Source organism: Squalius cephalus (genome assembly GCF_949319135.1).
Source record: "Squalius cephalus genome assembly, chromosome: 21".
NCBI lineage: Eukaryota > Metazoa > Chordata > Actinopteri > Cypriniformes > Leuciscidae > Squalius > Squalius cephalus.
In genome coordinates, this window is record NC_137142.1 from 15,034,259 (window position 1) to 15,055,731 (window position 21,473).

General features: G+C 38.0%; 1 protein-coding gene across 1 annotated transcript; it reads left to right on the plus strand.

Annotated features, from left to right (window-relative positions):
* Positions 1-1,589: 1,589 nt before the first annotated feature.
* sgpp1b (sphingosine-1-phosphate phosphatase 1b) lies at positions 1,590-19,238 on the plus strand. The gene is made up of 3 exons (XM_079855719.1): positions 1,590-2,562; positions 10,178-10,267; positions 15,513-19,238. The coding sequence occupies exons 1-3, from the start codon at positions 1,888-1,890 to the stop codon at positions 16,062-16,064; spliced, it is 1,317 nt and encodes a 438-aa protein (XP_079711845.1). The 5' UTR covers positions 1,590-1,887; the 3' UTR covers positions 16,065-19,238.
* The last annotated feature ends 2,235 nt before the right edge of the window (positions 19,239-21,473 follow it).

Below are 21,473 nucleotides of genomic sequence, written 5' to 3' on the forward strand. Positions count from 1 at the left end.
TTCTGGTTTTGTCGACATTAACAAGGGTCATAGTGACATGCAATTTTCACGGTCATTATAGTGGGGGAAAACAGTAAAAAGCTTATTTGCATTTGCTACTTGTGTTTCTTAAGATATTTGCATACAGCCTTTTAAGGCTTTTTGGCAGAAACTGTTATGTAAAGGTGACTCTGCCATCTAGTGTTATGGCAATGAATTCTCAGCAACATAGACCTCTTTGGTTCATTCATTTCAATCATATGTCCCTTGTAACAAATTTAGGTATCAGTCCAGGTTGCCTGGCCGGTATACATGTTCCCAATGCCTCCTTTGTACACACATGGATTTTCTCCATTTCTGGCTCTTTAATATCTGGATCTGGAAACCCTAACTGTGTGGGTGTCGAATATCTCATAACAATGGCCTACATTCAGTGCAAAAACCCACGGTTTATGATTAACAGGGAAAACAAGGTATACATGCTCAGTGTAGTGTAAAATCACTCGCTTTCTTTTACACAGAACCTCAGAAGATCCTGTTCTCGTCTCATATCGCTGTGCATGTCTCACATGTTGGTTACACAAGGTTTTCTAACAGGTAATGTAGTGCAAAAATATTTTGGTACAGTATATAATGACTGGTACTCTTACTATTAATATTTTGTTTGTTTGTTTATGCACATTTGTATGTGTAATGTATTTTTTTTTTTTTTTTTTTTTTTCAATATCTGAATGTAATTAACTGAAATCTAAATTCAGAGTGCTATCTTTTGGACATTTCAAAGCATAGACATGGATATCCAGATTATTTTGAAATGAAGCTATTTTTTGTTTCAAAGAGAACATTATTTCCTCAGAGAATTTAGTGCTATTTTGCCAAAAGATTTAAAAGTAGCATATACGAGAATTGTCTATTTTCATGGCACTGCGGTCAAATAAAATCAAATATTGAATGTTTCACTCAGACCGTTTTCTTTATCTGTGTAAATAAATATATGCAAATACAAAAGTTATGATTTCATAATAATGCATCACATTTATCATCATGTGCGGCCGCCCCCGAGTCCGTAAAGCGATGACGTCATCGCTACGTGAACGTCTCCGCAACAGTGGAGTTGCTAAACGTTTCCTACACAAAAGTTAACTTAATTACTCCAGAGGGCGCTTTGCGGCACTAAGAAGCCGAACTCCCCGTTGAGCTGCATTAAAATATCACGTCTTTTTGGTTCTACTGTTGACATAATGTAGCCTACACTAAAAGCATTTTCGTTCAAACCTATTAATCCCAACGATTAGCACTTGACGTCTGCGTTTAAACCAGCCCACGCAAAATCTTTTAAATTATCCTAAAATAACACGATTTAGCAATCAAACCTTTAGCGCTGTGAAAAGTAGCAGCCACCACGTGACAATGCTGGCTCTCCGGTGTTTCAGGAACTGCTGGGTACTATTTTAAATGCAAGTAGGGATAATAATGGGATGAAATAGTATTTAATTAATATAAAAAAGTCAATGAGGTGAAATATTAACCTTTTTTAATTTAGAACCATGGTACCTGACCAATCACAGCCAATAACGGCTTCTAAGCCCCTCCCATTTTGAATCTCCCAAACTTGCTTTCTTCGTTCTCTCCACCCGTATTTCTATTGCTCGCACGGATCTGTCAGTAACCGGATACGGCGTGGGGTCAGTACTAAGTAGTTTTTTCGTGTTAATTTTCTCCTCATGTGTCAGTGAATATTTTTTATCAGTTGTTATAAGTCTATTTGTCTCGTTTATATCGGGGTTTTGTTATTATAAGTACGGGAATGGTTTAATAACCCACACCCACAGCACGGTTCACTCTCGGTAGCTCCAGCTTATCCCGGTCTTACCAGGTGGCTTCAACTTGCGCAGTCTGTCGCTAAACATGGCAGGAGGGTTGAAAGTGGGATTCGTGCAGCTCATGCACTATTTGCAGGACCCTCAGCACGTCGCGCGTTTCCAACAGCTATGCGGGGTGCGCGGAACCGACACACGTGACAAAATCAGTAACGGGGTAACGGGCGCGCGCCACGGGGATGTTGATAACGGAGGCGGGGATGCCACCCGCCGTAGACCAGCAGGAGCAGAGACCGACAGGGAGAAACGCAATAACGGCGTGTCGAACGGAGCTGCGGGAGAAACCGGGCGGCCAGGGGATAAGGACGAGGACGACGCTCAAGGATCCTCGGTGAAGCCGTTGCGCAGAAACTCTCTCACCGGAGACGTCGGACAGGAGTTCATCATCGAGAATAAGTTTCTCTTCTACCTGTTCACGTTCGGTACCGAGCTTGGAAACGAGCTGTTCTACATTTCATTCTTCCCGTTCTTCATATGGAACATAGACGCATATGTGAGCCGCCGGCTCGTCGTGGTCTGGGTGTGGGTCATGTATCTCGGCCAGTGCACGAAAGATGTGATCCGGTGGCCGAGACCTGCCTCGCCCCCGGTGGTAAAGGTGGAGATGTTCTACAACTCGGAGTACAGCATGCCCTCTACTCATGCCATGTCCGGGACCGCCATACCCTTGTGCCTGTTCATGCTGACCTACGGTCGATGGGAGGTAAGAACATCACGCCATTCAGAGTGTGCACACAACAGTTGGATGTGTGTGATGTCAATCATGAGTAATGAGTTTCATTGCATTAGATTCATTTTTTAAAAAAAAAAAAACAAAGTCTATTTATTTTGAGGACAGACAGTACAAGCACAGTTTTCAAGCAAACATACACAAATGCACTTTGATTGAAGAAAAAAGTTATTGCTATTTAGAACTGGTACTGAGGAAAGGTTCTAGTGTTATTTGTTTGCAGATGCCACTTGTTTAGATATATTGTTATTAATTGGCATTCATACATATATTTTAAAGTAACAATGAAATATTTACAAGTACTTATTTTTATGGAATATTACAGTATTTATTATAAATTATTTATCTGTGCACATCTGTTTTTAAATTCATGTGCCCTTATAATTATCAAAAACATTAAAGGTAGAGTAGGCAATTTCGGAGAGGCTAGCAAAAGCAAGCTAGCTTTGAAAGCATTACATTAAGAAGTTTATATATATATATATATATATATATATATATATATATATATATATATATATATATATATATATATAATGGTTTAAACAACAAAACAATACAACATACACTTTGGAGCCCTTTAGATCAAGAAGTCCTCGCTGCAGCCTGTAGCGCAATCACGTACTTGATATCAAGTACGTAGTTGATGATGCACTATAGTAGGTTTCGATTATGTATGTATGAAAGTTTAAACGCACATGCGCGCAATTACCTATTACATTATACACAAATTATATTATTGTTATAAAAATCTGAATGACATATGACATCCACACGAACAGGTATTTTCAAAACCGCAGCTTTTTCTTTGTTTACATGAGGCGAATCTGTGCAATGGCGAACGTAGCCAAAATATTGCTGCTAATAACTGTGCTAACAGGGCTTATTACATACAGATACATGCACAGTTCTCCCATTATATTGCGGAAAAAAGGTGTCAGAATGCAATACTATGCAGGTCACTGCTTATGAAAACATGTTGTTAGTCGACCAGAACCAAGGGGGTAATGTTTCAGAAAAAACTGAAGCTTCCCCGGGCGCCTTCCATTGACTCCCATTCATTTTGGCGTCACTTTGACAGCGAATAACTTTACATCTGAGGCGTTTAAAGACTCCATTTGTCCATTATTTATTTCTAAAGAAACACGAAAATGTATAAAAGGCTCCATTACCTTGTATCTTACGTTGTGGCCCCGTAGAAACAGTTTTTGTAAGAACAGGCTAAGGATTGCGTCATAACCACGCGACTCTCTGTCGCACAGTAGAGAAATTACCGTAGAGACAGAAGGAGAAACTCGCGGGCAATCGGGGGGACGTGGAGGCAAAATTACAAAATAATTAATCAGAATACTTAGCAAAAGTTGCTCCTGCTCCTAGCTCATGGACACCTCCTACTCACACTCTCCGTTTCTGCAAGTTTCGGAAGGGAATGATTCAGATTTCTCTTGGCACAGCTACTAGAAGACAGACGGGTTGCTCACGTCACATCTACGTCGTCAAGCTCAGTTTGAGTCTGCGCAGTACGCTCAGCCATCAGGAAGTGAGAGCTTCTAATTGACTTTACTTTTCTCCGTTGAATCCAATGAGGTCGCTGTGTCCATTTCTTATACTGTCTATGACCAGAACCAGTAATAACTTTTTTTTCAGGCTTCTGATTGGCCAACATGGCTTTACGGTTGGGGTTATATCGCCACCTGTTGGTTTGGCATGCTCTTGACAGCGCTTATAGCATGTTTTCGTGTTTATATGTGGACAGAGATTTTTTTTTTTAACTGTGCTTGTGTGGACGCAATTTTTTTTATTACTATTTTTTAACGAATGAGGAAAAACTCAGTTTATAAAAGTGTACGTGTGGACTAGGCCTTTATTTGACAGGATATATTAATGGTTAACTAAGAGTTAGCAGTTTAACTTGATGTCTGTCAATTTAAAAGCTTTAATTTTTAAATTCATCCACAATAGCCATAACATGTTTTTCTCCATACTGGCAGCTTCAAAGCTGTGTGCAATTTTGAATTGAATCAATTTAGATATGCATTTTGTATTTTATCTCCAATGACACTGCCCACATTAGTGTTGTATTATTGTAATCCATAAATTTACAAAAGCACTGTAACATGATAGATATGCAGAAGTCGCACTATAACTAGTTATTCAAGCCGTTTCTCTTAGATTTTTGTGTCTATTTATTACACTTTTGTTTGTATGCAGCACTGAGGACATTTTCAGATGAATAGGTGAACCAGTAGGCACAGGTGCATATTAAATGAATTTTACAGATTTGGCTCTGTAATCTTTAAATCCTAAAATAAATTTAAATCCTTTACTGGGTGGGTGTTTACAACAATGGCCTATATCAGGGACAGGGTGCACTTTAATCGTCTTTTTATCCCTGTTTAAAGGACACTTTTAACCCTGTGTTAAGCTATGTATTCAAATTTGTGCTTTATTCATCAAGTATAACCAACTTTAAATTATGAAGCTAACCCTAAATTGCAGGTCTCAAATGCATACAGTGTAAACCTCTAAGTTCTAACACAGGGTAACGTATGCACAATGTGAAACAAAAAGGTGTTACAGACTTATTTTCTGTTACGTCTTGCTGTATCAAAGTAGAGAGAATTTTATTTGAGAGTCTTATTAGTTAATTTGCAGCTTTATCTCAACCTGATAACACCTATTACAAAGTAATGGCATTGACCTTGCATTGTAAAATCAGGAGAGGGTGAGAGTAAACTATTCTGACCTAGAAAGCAATGAAGAACAAATGCCACATATTATATTGTGATATAACCACATGATTCTATTGTTGGTGCACCAGTCTTTTAACTATTTAATGAGACTGTTCTTGAGAAATGCTGCCAACTAATACAGAATGACCTTTAGAATACACAAACAACATTGACTGGTTTGACCCTTGAAAGTGCTCACGCATTTGTAACCTTTACGCTTTTATTATGTAACATTCCTCAGAAGTTGGCTACAGTCTCATATTATACTAAACAAACTGTATTTGGGAGGATTCAGTTGGATCGTTTCTGTGACTCTGCTGAGTCAGAGTTTACATGATAAATAAACTGTTGCCTCAGGCTGTTGTTTATAGGTGCAAATCTTCATTTTGCGAGTCATTTTCAAAATGACTTCATTTGAGTCATTTTTACAGATGCTTTAAAAGGACAGTTCTCCTTAAAACGAAAGATCTGTCATGTCATTCCAAACCTGCTCTTACTTTCTTTCATGGAAAACTAAAGGAGAAGTTTTGCATAATGTTCATGCTGCTCTTTTCCATACAGTAAAAGTGGACGGGCACATCAGTGCATCAGTGCTTCAGTGCTTTGCTAGTATATTCCAACAAATATAATAGCTTTGTGTGACCTTTAATTTCTTTAGGTCACCAATTCACTTGTATTGCACGGAAACAAACGGCTGCTTGGACATTCTGCTATAAGTTACTTGAGTAAATGACAGAATTGTCATTTTTGTGTATATTTTAGATGTATATTCTCTGGTTCCACTGAGCCTGAGGTTATGCAGAGAAACTTTCATGAGACTCCAATCCTTGCTTTGGGTTTTAGAGACTAGTGAGTGTTCAAGGCAACGTTGTTTAGTTTAGTCTTATCTGAGGGTGCTGAGATTGATTTTGGCCCACTCACTTGTGTCTTTACCGTCAGTCATCAGCAGACTTCTGCTAGTTCACTGATAAGCACACTTTCTTCCACCCTCTCTACTTATATAATTCACTTAAATTCTGATTTATGTCTGTAGTCTGTCTCATCTTTCACGCTGCTATTCTGTTTTTACTTTTTCTTATATCATCACTTAATTATTATTATTATTATTAGATATAATTTGATGATATTGTGAATGCAGTGGTGCCATTTACTTCTGGTAGCTCATTGCATATTGAAAAATGGAAGTCAGAAGAATACAGATCATATTTATTTTGCGTTAGCAAGCTGCAGTTTCACAATACATGAATTACACTTACGAATAACAGTAAAATGCTGCAAAAAAAAAAATTCCCAAAGATTCTTGCACATGCAAATTTAATTTGCGCTTACAATCTTATGTACACTTCCATAAATCTTACCCTGTGCATGCAATTCTTTAATGACATCATTTTACCTTCATAGGCAGCATCATTATTTTACTATTACATAGAGTTTAGTAGGTCTATTAGTTAAATCTGTTGACTTTAGCAATCTTTGTTTCATTATAAAAAAGTTATTGTTTTCAATAAAAATGTTCAACAATTTGCACATGGATCCACAAATTTGGGATCCCCATATCTCTGGGATTGGACCATATAGAGCCTTAAAATTTTAAGAACCAGAATCTAAAAATATATTGAGGTATCTTTATTACTTTATTATTACTTTATTACAGGCATGCCAACTTTGGGTGGAAAAACATGAAAAACATGCTTCTTCCCATTTTTGAAGTATTACTAAAGACAACAGAACGTATTAATATACCTACCCATCTCTGTGTACAAATAATTCAAGGCTGCTGCTATCTTTCTAAAGTTGTTTTCTCCCCTCTGTAATTTGGCTATGAATTTTAGGTGCAAATTGTAATTTTGACCCTGCCTGACACTCACACTGTACATTTTCAGACTCCATCATGCTGTTATCATGGAAATTAGACACATTAATGATTTATTTATTTTTTTGTATATTGTTTTTTCTGTGATTTTTGCCTTTTATTGTGACAGGACAGTATAGAGTTGACAGGAAACAAGGTGGGAGAGGGACGGGATCGGGAAAGGTCCACGAGCTGGGACTCGAACTCGGGCCGCCCGAGCGTAACGACGCTACATGTCGGCGCACTGACCACGAGGCCATCGGTGCCGACACATTAATCATTTATAATTTAGTTTATACGCACACACACACACACACACACACACACACACACACACACACACACACACACACACACACACACACACACACACACACACACACACACACACAATCAAATCTTCTCTCACAAACCAGCATACACAGTTGCAGAGAGCTCACTTAAACACACACACACCCACACACAAAATCAAATCTTCTCTCACAAACCAGCATACACAGCTGCAGAGAGTTCTCACACACACACACATAGTCTATAATCAGAGGCAGATGGTCAGCATATGAGGTTAGCTGAGGCTCAGATGAAAGGGAGGGAAAGATCTCTGTGAATTGGTTCAGCATGTGGTCCAGTGTCTGTGTCATGTGGTCTCAGGTCATGAGGTGCGGTTCAGATCTCTGGTTGTTTTAATGGTTGTGTCTCTGATGTTTATCTGAATCTCTTGACTCAGTGTTTACCCTACAGTTACACTGTATGACCCCAGAGAGGTGTGTGTTACAGCATGTCCATATGTTCTGCTGTCAGAGAAAACCTATTCAGACATAAGACTCTTCTCCATAATTTTAGAGTTCACTTTGAAATGTATCGTCATTTATTTGATGCGTAGGTAGTGTAATGCTTTTCTTGTGATGGATCTTATCTTTTATCTGTTTGCTGACCAATAATAGTCATTATTTTTGCTATTCTGTTTTGTGATGCCAGTGGTGCAGCAATTGCATACTTCACTTCTTAAGTGAAAACCACTCTCGCCTGAGAAGAGATTTTCACATAGCAGACGCATGCAGCTGTTTGTATGAGTTCTCCTTTTCTCTTTCATTTAGGACGGGATGTCTTTTGCAAGGCAAAGCAGAAGTTAGAGGTTAGAAGGTTTGGAAAAATACCCCCAGTTTCACAGAGCTTGGGGGAAATGTCCTGTTCCCCTTTATGATGTTGCACTGAATGGAAATTTCCGAGTTAAAGCAGCCAGAGGTTTTACTTGCAGTGTCATTTTCTTGGCAGCTGGGGTTTCATTGTAAATCCATCGCTCTACATGTTTAAACATGGACGTTAGTGCATGTAAATCTCTGCTGGAGTGTTTAAACTGCAGTAATCTGTCTGAGAGGGATGTAGGTCGGCAAACACACGGTGGACAGACGACATAATCTGAATGAACCACAACTGTAGGAATGTGTTGCTTTTTAGCTATTAGCCTAGTTTCAGCAATTTAATACAAATGAATGATTTAAAATAACCTGAGAAAACCTGAGAAGGGGTTCACATACATTGTTTACTGCATAAACCGCTCTACTTCGGTATCAGAAGTGACAGTGAAGACATGTAATATTACAAAAGATTTCAGTTTCACATAAATGCTGTTCTTTTAAACTTTCTATTTGAAAAATGTATCACGGTTTCCAAAACACATTAGGAGCAACTGTTTTCAACATTGATAATAATGAGAAATGCTTCTTGAGCAGCAAATCAGCATATTATAATGATTTCTGAAGGATCATGTGACTCTGAAGACTGGAGTAATGATGCTGAAAATTCAGCTTTGCCATCACAGGAATAAATTGCTAACAAGTATATCATTTAAATTGCAATAACATGTCACAGTATTGCTGTTTTCACTGTATTTTTGTTAAAGAAATGCATGTAAGCATAAGAGACTTTTGAAAAAAATAAAACGTTTTATCAACCCCAAAATCTTGATCAGTAGGAATAAAAATGTGTATACTGAATGTTAATGTCATTCTAGACGTCCTGCTATTGATAATTATGAGCGAGTTTACAGAAAGTGTTTATAATAAAATGTCCTTTATGTTGTTAACCAGTACAGTCGGTTGAGAGTGTAGCCGCTCTTTTTAAAGTTTCCCACTGGTTATGGCTCTCTCTCTTTTTATCTGCCTGACCATCTTTTGCTTTGTGGGGTGGTAATTGTAGTTAAGTGGTTGTTTTATGGTGTGCTGAGGGTTTGACTTCAGTGTTTGTTGGTTGTATGGCCGTTTTTACCACAGGAGGGGTCCGTCTGTGGGCAAATGACGTGTTATGCAGCAAGTGATGAGGATGGTATAGTCATAGATACTACCATGGACACTTGAGACATATGGACACACATCCAGAACAGATACCCTTCAGCCTCATGAAAGCAGGTTAGCCTTAGCTGTGGTGTCACTGTGACACTGGGCCCACAGCCAAACATGAGGACATTGTGTGCGTGTGTGTGTGTGTGTGTGTGTGTGTGTGTGTGTGTGCGTGCGTGCATGCTTGCTTTCTTAGAACACCATCTGTGCAAAACTGTTATATTGTGTTACGGAGGACATTTTACACGTCTGGTACAAACCATAATAACACAACTCACAGAAATGACAGAGAGCGAGACAGGCAGATCTTCTTTCTCATCTGCCATCTGCTGTAGTCATGTGTGTGTAATAAAGATAAAAGCAAATCAGTCCTATCCTTTGCTGGTAATACGTGCACATTGATGGACAAGCTTGTACATTGCTTAACTCTTTTTAAAAAGGTTTCAAAATTCACTGTATGCAATTTATGTTGTAGATCAAAATGTGAATGGAATGTTAACAAAAGACTTTGTTTTACTCCTAAATTGGAAACCTGCATTTTAAAAATGCGTTAGAAATTTCTGAGCCAACCAGTGGTTAACATTTACACCACTGCTGATGAATTTCATTGTGAAATTTTGCAGAAGTTGTCTGTCTCATAGTAAAGTGTGTGTTTATTTCCACAGTATCCTCTGCTGCTGGGTCTCTCCCTGGCCTTCAGCTGGTGTTTCCTGGTGTGTTTGAGCCGCATTTACATGGGCATGCACTCCATACTGGTAAGACAAATTAAAATAAAATTGAAACTAAACATATTATTATTTTTATTTAATAATTAAATATTTTAAGTTGCAGTGTGTAGGTTTTTTTGGGATGCATGATAAATCTGAACCATATTTTTTACAGTTCGATATCTGTTTCTCACTTAAATTAAGCAAATTAGTTGGTTGTTTTGCAACAAAGTGGAGATAATTCTGTTAATAACAATAGATCTGCTGGTGAAGAAGTGACGGGTACAAGAAAAAAAGTATACACAAGGGAGAGACGGAGAGATATCAGGGAAAATGAAGAAAGGGGAAAGGAAAAGGGATGATGTTCAAGAGAGAACCTTTAATAATTTTGCACAGTCCCAACCTAAGGATTTAGACTTAGTTTCTTTTAAGGGACAGCCATACAAAAAATAGGGTTATCTGTGGTTTCAAAATTGTTGTGGGTGTGTGGGATGGCCTGGATGAGTGTGAGATTTCCCAGCCTGAAATTCTGTCCTAGTCCAGCCCTGAAAACATTAGTTTAATAAGAGGTTTAAATGTAAATTCATTATGAATTAAAAAAGAAATCCACACTGCACATTATAATGTTGTGATTCCTAAATTCACTTGTAGCATTTAAATTTTTTGTCTTGTTTTGTTTGTTTATTTAGGTAAAATACCATATTTCAGTTGCCACTTCCATTTATCAGTTATCAGGCAAGACAATAAAAATGTGATTTAAAGGGGTGGTATAATGCCCCTTTTTACAATATGTAAAATAAGTCTCTATTGTCCCCAGAGTGTGTATGTGAAGTTTTAGCTCAAAATATCCCACAGATAATTTTTTACAGCATGTTAAAATTATCTCTTTTTGAGGGTCAGTAAAAACGTGTTGTTTCGTGTGTGTGTCCCTTTAAATGCAAATGAGCTGCTGCTCCCGGCACAGAGGGCGGAGCTTCAAGAGCTGGTGTGTGTGTGTGTTAGCAGCTCCAGACAAGCACTAAAATGTCAGAAACTGTTTTGCCTTTTGTTCAAACCAAAGTCAGACAATAATGGAGATATTCAAGAAGTGACATCATGTACTGTACAACGCAACGGGACGTTTCTGAATGGATAGTGGATGAATTTATGTTGCTGATGTGGAGTTAACTATCTTCAATTAGCATATTCTGTCATGATAATCTATAAAATCGCTCGTGTGGGAACTGTTGTAAGATGCCTACAGAGTGACATGTTATTGCATTTGTGTTACGTACAGTATTGCATGTGAAAAGACGGATGCGACAGCTTGAGCAGACTCACAAATGTGCTGTACTACAACAACTCTCCTCTTCTCAATATGGACTGCCAGGGTTTATGTAAATGTTAGGGTTAGTGATTAGGGTTGCAAAATTCTGGGAATTTTCAAAGATGGAAACTTTCCATGGGAATTAATGGGAATTTAAGGGAATTAACAGGAATTTATGGGAATAAACGGGAATAAACTGGGAATTTTCAAAGTTGAGGGTTGGCTCTTCATAGGGAACTTAAATATAGTTGAGGAAAGTATATTTTAGCATAATCTTGACTAAAACAAAAAGATGCCACACTTGAATATCCATGCCATTCCTCAATCACACGCACATAGCACACTGCTTACTGCATGGCTACTGAGACCACACCCCCTACTGGCACTGTGCATGCCTCCATCACATGTACAGAAGCCCAAAGCACAAGACTATTGAAGGCACACATTTGAGCCTGTGGACTAAACAAAGTGAAATAAGTTTTGATGATATTATGGGGAAATATTTTTATTAAATGTTTAAATTGCAAATATCACATACAAATGTATTCATCTAGTAGATAGCAAGCTGATAAGTTAGATGCTAAATAAGCTAGCATAACTTTACTTACCACATAAGTAGGGCTGGGCGGTATGACGGTATATATCGTTACCGCGGAAGAAAATGTCAACCGTAACAGATTTTTTTATTCCGTGTATACCGCAACATGTAAATAAGTAGGCGTGGTTAACTCACATGCAGCGTGCGCGAGACTGAGACACTGATATTTGTCAAAGAAACATGAAGAATGACCAAAAGGATCCACAAAAGGAATTACGTTTTCAAAATTAACGTGATATTTTCGGGGGGGAAGGCGCAGAAGTCAACTAGAGCAGTGCAGCACACTGAAAGTTTAGAGCACATGCTCACAACGGGGCTTACTTGACAACAAGTTCATATATCAATATTCTAACGAATAGAAATAACCTTAAATAATGTATCTATCCGTCTCTTATGTGTTCAGTTACTTTCAGAGTGGACGCGCAAGCGGTTGCCGTGGTAATGAATATTTCCAAAATTCCCCAGCTTAACTTCCCATGGAAATTTACCGGAAACTTTCCGGAAATTTACCGGAAATTTTCCGCCCCTTTGCAACCCTATTAGTGATGTCACTAACCCAGGAGGAATGTCGTGTAGTCGCTACCAGCCGTTTGTTGTTGTCCTTAAAAACGATTTCTTTCAAAGCAAATATCTTCCTTTGCTTTGAACTTTGAGCGTTGTACTTTGCAGATGTTGTTTATGCTCAAGCAGAAACATTACACACTAACTAAAATTAGAAAAGTGAAATCATAATGAACCACCCCTTTAAGAAGACTGCCGCTTTCATAAAGGCCAGGCAACTTAATGAGCTTCATCATGGAGCGTGTGTGTGCGTGTTCACCTTAAGGCAGTCATGCTGGGAAGAAACAAACACCCCTGGTGTATCTTTATCTTTACTCATCTTTCTTTTAGTGTGAATGCAGGTCAATTCAGTATGCCTTTGCTGAACGTTTTGTCATTTTGAAGGAAGATAACATTTGACTTGAAGAATAAGTGAGTTTTTGTGACCTGAGGCTACTAGACTGAGTGGCCTGGTATAACTATATCCATCTGTTTATGTCTCATCCATTATAAACATGCGTGTTCAGACACGGTAAATCCCATTGGTGATGTTTTAAGTTTGACATCATCTTATTACAGTAATAAACGGTGTAATTTCACTGAATGATTTAATCTTTGGGCGAGTTGTCTGTCCGTCTGGATGACATGGTTTTTCCTCAGTCCTGAAAATGTTGTGTTTCATCTGGGTGTTCTGCTCCATGTCTGCTCTAAGCGGTAATGTTGCCCTCAGGGTGACCTCATCCGTCTGGTTGAACTGTTGGGGGGATGAGTGGCCGTTGCCCTAGAGATTGTTCCCATGGAAACCGTGAGATTGTCTTAACATTCTCATAGACAAGAAGGGATTGTGAAACTTGCCAGATCTGACACTCTTTGGTAAATGATATGGGCAAATAAATGCTTATTATAATATTTTTTTTATCTTGATTATGTTGCTACATCAATATGTTTTAATATGTATAAATTGACTGTTTCAAGACCCAGAGTGGCTCTAATCATTCATTAAAGCTTTTATCTCTAGATTTTACTTCTTTCTCTTTACTGAAATGTAATTTTTAGGCCTTCTCTTATTTTCATGGTGTGTTTGCTTGCACAACTATGGCTTGCTGAAAGCTATGCCACACATCTGACGGTCGACACGGATTCACATTTTGACAGATAAAAAGAATCATTAGGGTGAAGTCAGATAGGATATCTCTCTATCTCACACTCACTCACATGTACACGTACGGTATATGCAAAAGCTGTGAATCCATGTTCCACAGCAGATGTGGAAAGTGAGCCCATCATGGTTAATGACTGATAGATGAAAGAAAGAGGTGAGTTGTTTAGGGTTAAGTGTGTGTTTGTGTGAGTGACTGAAGGGGAGAGTAAATGGACATTGGCTAGTTAATATGTGTCATATTAATGATGTTTTAAAGGTGCAGTAAGCGATTTCTGAGAAACACTTTATATTTGAAATCAACCCAAACAAACGCACCCCTCCCTTCATTTCTACTGCCCCCAAAATGCCCAAACATGCAATGCAAGAGTTGATGTCTTTTTAAAGGAACACGCAGACGTTTGGGGACTTTAGCTTATTCACCGTATCCCCCAGAGTTAGATAAGTCCATGCATACCCTTTTCATCTCTGTGCGTGCCGTAACTCTGTCTGACGCACCCACCGCTAGCCTAGCTTAGCACAAAGACTGGAGGTAAACGGCTCCAGCTAGCATACTGCTCCCAATAAGTGACAAAATAACGCCAACATTCCTATTTACATGTTGTGATTTGTATAGTCACAGCGGTATCGAAAAAAGTATCATTCAGGAACCGTTATCGAAGTCAAGGTATCGTATCGGAAAATTTACGATACCCAGCCCTAATGATGAAAAGTTGTGGGCACGTTGAGTGAGATTCAACTGCTTTATCCATTTTTTTCTCTATCCTGTCACATTTGCCGGTTTCACATCATTTTGGTTGCACTCTGCCACCTATTGGTGAACTTCAGAACAGCAGTATCCGAAATGAGCAAAATCATGATATTGTAATAATTGTAATTGTATTGTAATATTGTAATTGTTTTAAATAAAATATATACCGATATTTTCCCAGTATTCAAGGAAAAGTTTGTTGTTCGTTTCAATTAAGAGAACTTTTTATTTAATTTTACAGAGTCAAATGAAAATGTCAAATGTTTGTAAATCCATGAGATCAAACCTCTTTCGGTCTCAGTATGCGTTCACACAGGGTGAGTATTCGGTGCTATAAGAATTTTAACTTAAATTAACGATTGTTAATGCGTCTGTTCAGAGTCAGACCAACATGAACATTTGCATGCAGTCGATGTGACAGATTTTTTCTAAGGGGGGGTATTCTAATATTTTTTCCATTGCATTGGCCGGCCAATAAGATATGCGTTTTCGGTCACATGCCCAGAGCCGCTGCTGTTACTTCTGCGTTTCTAAAAGCACCACTTACTGTAAGGGAGTGAATTTGCATTTGTATTCAGCCTGTCTGCTGGCTTTTACACTGAATTTTGGTTCCAAATATTTGTGTTAGTTTAAACAAGTATTTACCCTGTTGTATTCTTCCTTTTTTGTTCTTTGCACCTGCCATATTTGTTTGTTCTTGTTTATGGCAATGTTTTTAGAATTAATTAGTTTATTATTAGGTCATATTTCCTCTATAGATTTACACTTGAAAAAAGTATGTCAAATATGTACATTTTTCTGTCAGCCTGTTTTAAATGTAAATTATCTTTTGTTTTTCATTTAATTTCTTGGGTTTTTTTCTCTGCACTGCACCTTCATCTGTGTTTTCTTTTTATTCATGTGGTTTGACGTTACTGTATTTGTATTTGTCTTCTTCAGGACATCATTGCCGGTTTCCTGTACAGTTTGCTGATTGTAGTGGTCTTCAGTCCTGCTCTGGAGATCATTGACACCTTCAACCGCACCCATCGCTACGCCCCGCTAATCATCATCTCTCTTCACGTGGGTCTGGGTCTCTTCTCCTTCACCTTGGACACCTGGAGCACATCACGCGGTGACACCGCCCAAATCCTGGGCTCTGGTGCGGGTATCGCCTTGGCATCCCACGTCAACTACCATCTGGGCCTATTGCCAGACCCACCTGCATCGATGTTACCTCTGCAGCCCCCATCTATCACTCTCAGCCTGTTCGCTCTCTGTCTACTCCGCTTTGTCCTGGGTGTCCTCATTCTCCTGGCGACCAGAGCCGTAATGAAGGCTCTCACCATCCCGCTCGTCTGCTGGCTCTTCGGGATTCCCAGCGGCGACGTTCGGAAGGCCAGGCAGCACATGGAGGTGGAATTGCCATATCGTTATATCGTCTATGGAGCTGTGGGGTTAAATGCACATTTCCTTGTGCCTTTCCTGTTTTTACAAATGGGTCTGTTGTGATTGGGTGAAATAACCATCCATCTTTTCGGCCAATAAGAGCCCAGTTGGACTGCAGAGGCCCTTCCCTTCAAATCAATGATTGGATGGAACTAAAGCCAGTAACACTGTAACACTGAGCTGCACCTTCCAGATGTTCCTCAAATATGTTTTCCATCATTTATACTGTAGTTTTAGCAGATTTTCTATTCAAAAAACCTGTGTTTGGTGTTGATTCAGAGATTATGGCCCTTTTCGAAGCAGTTGCATGTAAAGTTCAGTAGCATGTCTATTCTAATCTAAAATCTGATTGTAAACATTTCTACCCTATAGGGTTTGTTATATTTTTCTCAAGCAATACAGCAGTTTTGCTTATTATCATAAACTTAAGAGGACTTTTGACTAATCTTTTGATGAGTTTTGTTCATGCCACAGTAGGACGACTCAAACTCTTGCATCAAGAGTTGACTGAAATCTTTCTTGCGAAGGTGTGACTCATGGAAATCTCTGTGATGGATCGCCTGAAGCTGACGCCAGCTTTTATTTCTTGTTTGCAATATAGAATCTGAAATGTCATATGTCAAATGAAAAGGCCACCCAAGCATGATGGTTAGTGGTTGGGTGCAGCGTTGATCTTTGTTGTACTTTTGTTGCAGTTTAGTTTCGAATCGAAAGCAGGTTGGACTATTTCTCTGAAGACTATTATAATGATAGATGCCTTAATGGGTTTCTTTACACAAAAATTACAATTCTGTCGTCATTTACTTACCCTCACAACATTCCATAATTGACTTACTTTCTTCTGTGGAGCACAAAAGAAGATATTTTGAGAAATGTCTGTGTTTTTGTGTATATAATGGAATTCAGTGGGCTCTAATGTTAATTGGTTCCCAACGTTCCTCAAAATATCCTATTTTGTGTTCCACAGAGAAACAAAATCATTCAAGTGTAAAAATGACATGAAGGTGAATAAATAATGATAGAATTTTCATTTTTGGGTGAACAATCCCTTGAACTGACCACTCAAGAACCAGTTTCTCTAGGCATTAAAAAGGTGATGCACTAGTGATTTATTCTGAAAAATGTTAAATATTAAATCAGTTTAACATTTATGTTCTTAGATTGAATACATGTCTGGCTCATAATCAGAATTATTCTTGGTCTTTTTTATATCTCAGTCTGCTTTTATTCCGTGTTTTTTAAAAAATTTTTGCAAAGAAAATCAGCAATGCTTTCCCTACTAGCATTTAGCTGTGTTTTCAGTCAGGTTGAAACGCAAGTAAATGTCAGGTTTGCCACTAAACCTATGAATAATTCAAGCTGCCTTTTGATAGTCAAGGTTGTTTAATGTGTAGTTGAGATGAATTTGTGGTACTGATTTAAATGCACTGTCCCAGATTGCACTGCTCTGCTGCCTGCTGTTGTCACTAGGATGACTTTATAATTGGTCAGGCTTGCGTGACACTGCTGTGTTTTTATTCTTCCTGTGGCCTTTTGTGTCTTTGTTCAAGTGCAAGTTCCTTTTTTCCACTGAAAGAGAAGGTGGCTTCCCAATTCCTCACTTCTGTAAACAGGATTGTTTTGGATTCTCTGAATAATGAGAAAACTGTGATTCCACCAGGTGTGGCCGCAGAGCAATGTTGACCTTTGACTCTTCACCTAGAACAATGGAGATCTCAGTCATTTGAAGGGCGGAGGTTGTATTTAGGCCAGAATATAAGAGGATCCATTGAGTGAGCGTTGCTTTCTGGACCAATTGTTGTAGTTTCTTTACTGCGTGACTCTTTCTGATGAAGTTTGTGGATTGAAGTAGTTTGACTGTAGCATTTTTCCCTCTCAGGCTTATGTAATGTGTTTATCACCAAATATAAGTACTTTCTGTAGCTGTAAATCCATTATGGGGGTAATTTTTCCCATAAGCCCCCACACTGAATCTGCAGACTATCAAAACATTGGTTTGCATATCATTCACAAAGCTCTATGCATCCTCTTTCTTGTTAGTTTATTTAACGTTTTGTAATCATTTTTAATATCATTTGATAAAGATACTACTAAAAAGTAGTGCTCTCAGGTCGGTTTAACTAATTTTACTATGCCTAAATTAGAAAATTCCCCTATAATCAGCACCAAATGCAGAAAAGGTAGCAGAATCCGTGTGGTCCTGTCATGACCTAGATTGAGCTCCTGAGAAACTGGTCCAGTGGTGAAGCTCTCATTTAAAAGTGCTTTATTTCCTTTGATTTGGCTTTCTCTGGTTTTACTGGAAATAGCTTATTCTGAATAAACAGATCTGATTTAGATACCACTCAGTGCCTTTATGTAAACCTCTGCTATATATGATAAGCACAGAGAATTATTCCCATCTGTTTTGTTTTTCATTCTTCTTTCTTTCATCTGAACGGAGCGTGTGAAAAACTTTAAGATAAAGTGGAATGTTCTAAATGTAAATGACAGATTGCTGCTCAGGCCATCCTGGTTCATACAGTGTTCTTATTGTAAACTAAAACTATTAAAAATAGCTTTTGTTAATTAAATAAAAAAGAAAGCTAATTCAAAATATTTGCAAATATTGTAATGGAACATGCATAATTCACCAAAAAGCTGCATGTTAAATAATGTGTTAGTTATACTCACGGGTGTTCAGTTTGCTATCATACCCATTTCAGAAATATTACATTTCAACAGACCAGTTTCTTTTAGATGTTTAATTCTTTGTAAAATCACTTTGAGTAGAATTGTTTAAAATGTTTAAAGTCTTACCAAACGTGTCTCAGAAGTTTTGGATACTGTGTGTTTGTGTAAATGGTTATTTCTGGAGCCCTGATTCTTCTTGTTATCTTATTTCCTTTTCAATAATCTAAAAATATTATACTCTAAATATTGTTGGAGGCATTCTGATATTGTAAATTCTCATATATTGTAAAAATAACCTCAATTTAAATCTCTGACTGAACGTTCAGACCTAATAAAAATCAGTTGACCTTCACCCAGCGCTTGACACTGGAGGAATCACACTCCCACAGGGCTGAAAACGCAATGCACAAATGACCATGAATTCAGTGTTATAAGGTGACCTGTGGCTTATGTTCATAAAATGGCTTGTTATAGAAGCTCTGTTCAATGCTTTCATAGCAGTTATCTGATGATCTTTGATTGCGTTTGCATAATATGCTCAATCAAAAGCAAAAAAAACAACAACTATTACTTTTGTCTGTTTTTGAAGAAAAAATAAAGAAAATGCATCTTATTAACAGAAGTGTATGACTGGGTTTAATAAGCACACATTGTTCCCCAGGAAGTTTGAATGTTCCTGCTGAGATCAATGAGCTCTCTGTAATGTCTGAAATATTAATGCACATGTGTGAGCATTTTTTAGCCAGATAGATTTGCCTTTGCAGTTCAGATTACAAAAACCATCTTCCCTTACACTATTCACTGTTTAGTTATGTGATATATTAGTCAAATGAGCTAGAGTCTTATTTGTGTTCATTCAAAACACTAATGAAGATCAGTATATTGTATAGTATTTCAGAGGAGTTTCCACAAAATCTAATACATCAGGATTTTATGGCTCATACAGTATAATATATTCAGTGAGAATATGGAGCTCATACTTGAGGAAAAAGATTTTATTCAGAGGCTCAAACTGAATTAAGTTGAAAATCTGATAACTTGTAATGTAAATCAATGAGATATTTATAACTGTATAGCAGACTACTTAAATCAAATGCATATAAATATCAGTTGTCACTTTATATCTCCCAATTATATGTCTAAGATGATATTTAAATGTTTAAATTCATAATCCAAGCTCTAATTGAGGGGGCAAAACATGTAATGCAATGCAATCCAAAAAATGATGCGTGGATAATCAAGTAGACATAAGTTGCTTCAGTACAGTAAATGTTCCTATTGAATTTTTAACAATATAAAAGTTTTTTTACATTTACTTTATTAAAGATTTCACAGCAAAAAAGAAAAAAGATCATGTTGATACTTTAGAGGACATGTATCAAACTCATGCATCAAATATGATACAATAGGCTTTATAGGGTTAAAGGCTGGTTGTTTTGCTTAGCTTGCTGGCACAGGTGTGTGTGTGTGTGCAGTCTTCACAATACACACCTCTTTGCTAATCATATGCATTCAGACACATACTTTGGAGCTCATTTCAATTAGCTTTAAATCTCATGTCAAATGCTCAAATACTTAAAGGGGGGGTGAAATGCTCATTTTCACTCAATCTCCTGTTAATCTTGAGTACCTATAGAGTAGTATTGCATCCTTCATATCTCCAAAAAGTCTTTAGTTTTATTAAATTTATTAAAGAAAGATAGGCTGTACCGAGTCTTTCCGGAAAAAACCGAGCGTCTGGAGGCGGGCCGTGTGGGCGAAGCCAGATTATCCGTCGGTCTGGGCTTTGTTTATAAAACATTCATCGTCGAAATGCAGGGAACAAACAGTCTACACAACTCGTTTCTGCATCCACTGTTCCTAACGCTGGGTTCTTTGGTAAGCTTTCCCTCACATCCAAAAACACACTTTGGAGACACTATGCAGCGCTGCCGATGATTTCCTGTTGAAGCGCGTTGATGTGCGCGGTCTCGCTCTCCTCTGGTCGACGTGTGCGCGGCCGCGCTTTTCCGGGAGAAATGCTCATATAAGGAGTTCCACTCTGGTCTACGTCATTAGATCCACGGTCGAAAAAAAACCAGCCGAAACTTGTACCAACCCGGAAGTAAGATTTTCGGCACAGAAATTCTCCGTTATTCGTCCAAAATATTTGTAAAAAACTTTGGCCATGTTTAGCATGAGAATCCATCTCTTTAACACTGTAAACAACTCTGAATACATGAAACACCATTGTACCCCCCCTTTAAAATGTCCCTTTGGGACTTTCATGTGCCCTATACAGGCATAAAGAACAGGATCTTTTGGAAATATGATCTTAAAGGTCGACATTGGCTTGCTGTATTGCTTCAGTCAGCAAAACACTTCACTTTTTCTGTCTCGTGACAATGCTAATTGCAGTTTCAGATGTCAAGTTTCATTCCTGCTTGTATCCTTTTGGGAGTTTAACAAAGGCGGCGGGCGGACAAAGGAAAAAGCTTCCTCTTTTCTCAACACAATGATACCCTAGTCAAATTATACTCTATTTCCTCTATACTACAATATGTCCTAGTTATTAAATCCTGTCTGATCTCCACCAGTTTTCGACAGTAAAACAGTATAGTAGTAACTGTAATAACTTTTCTGGTATATATTTTGTTTTTGACATGATATGCAAAACAAATTGAACATTTTCATGAAAATCTGTAATTGAAAATACAAATTTAACCGATTAAATATGATATGCGTGCAGTGTGTATGGTATATACTGTACAACATTATAATACTGAGAAACACTGGCATCTAGTGGCTGCTCAAGAGCTT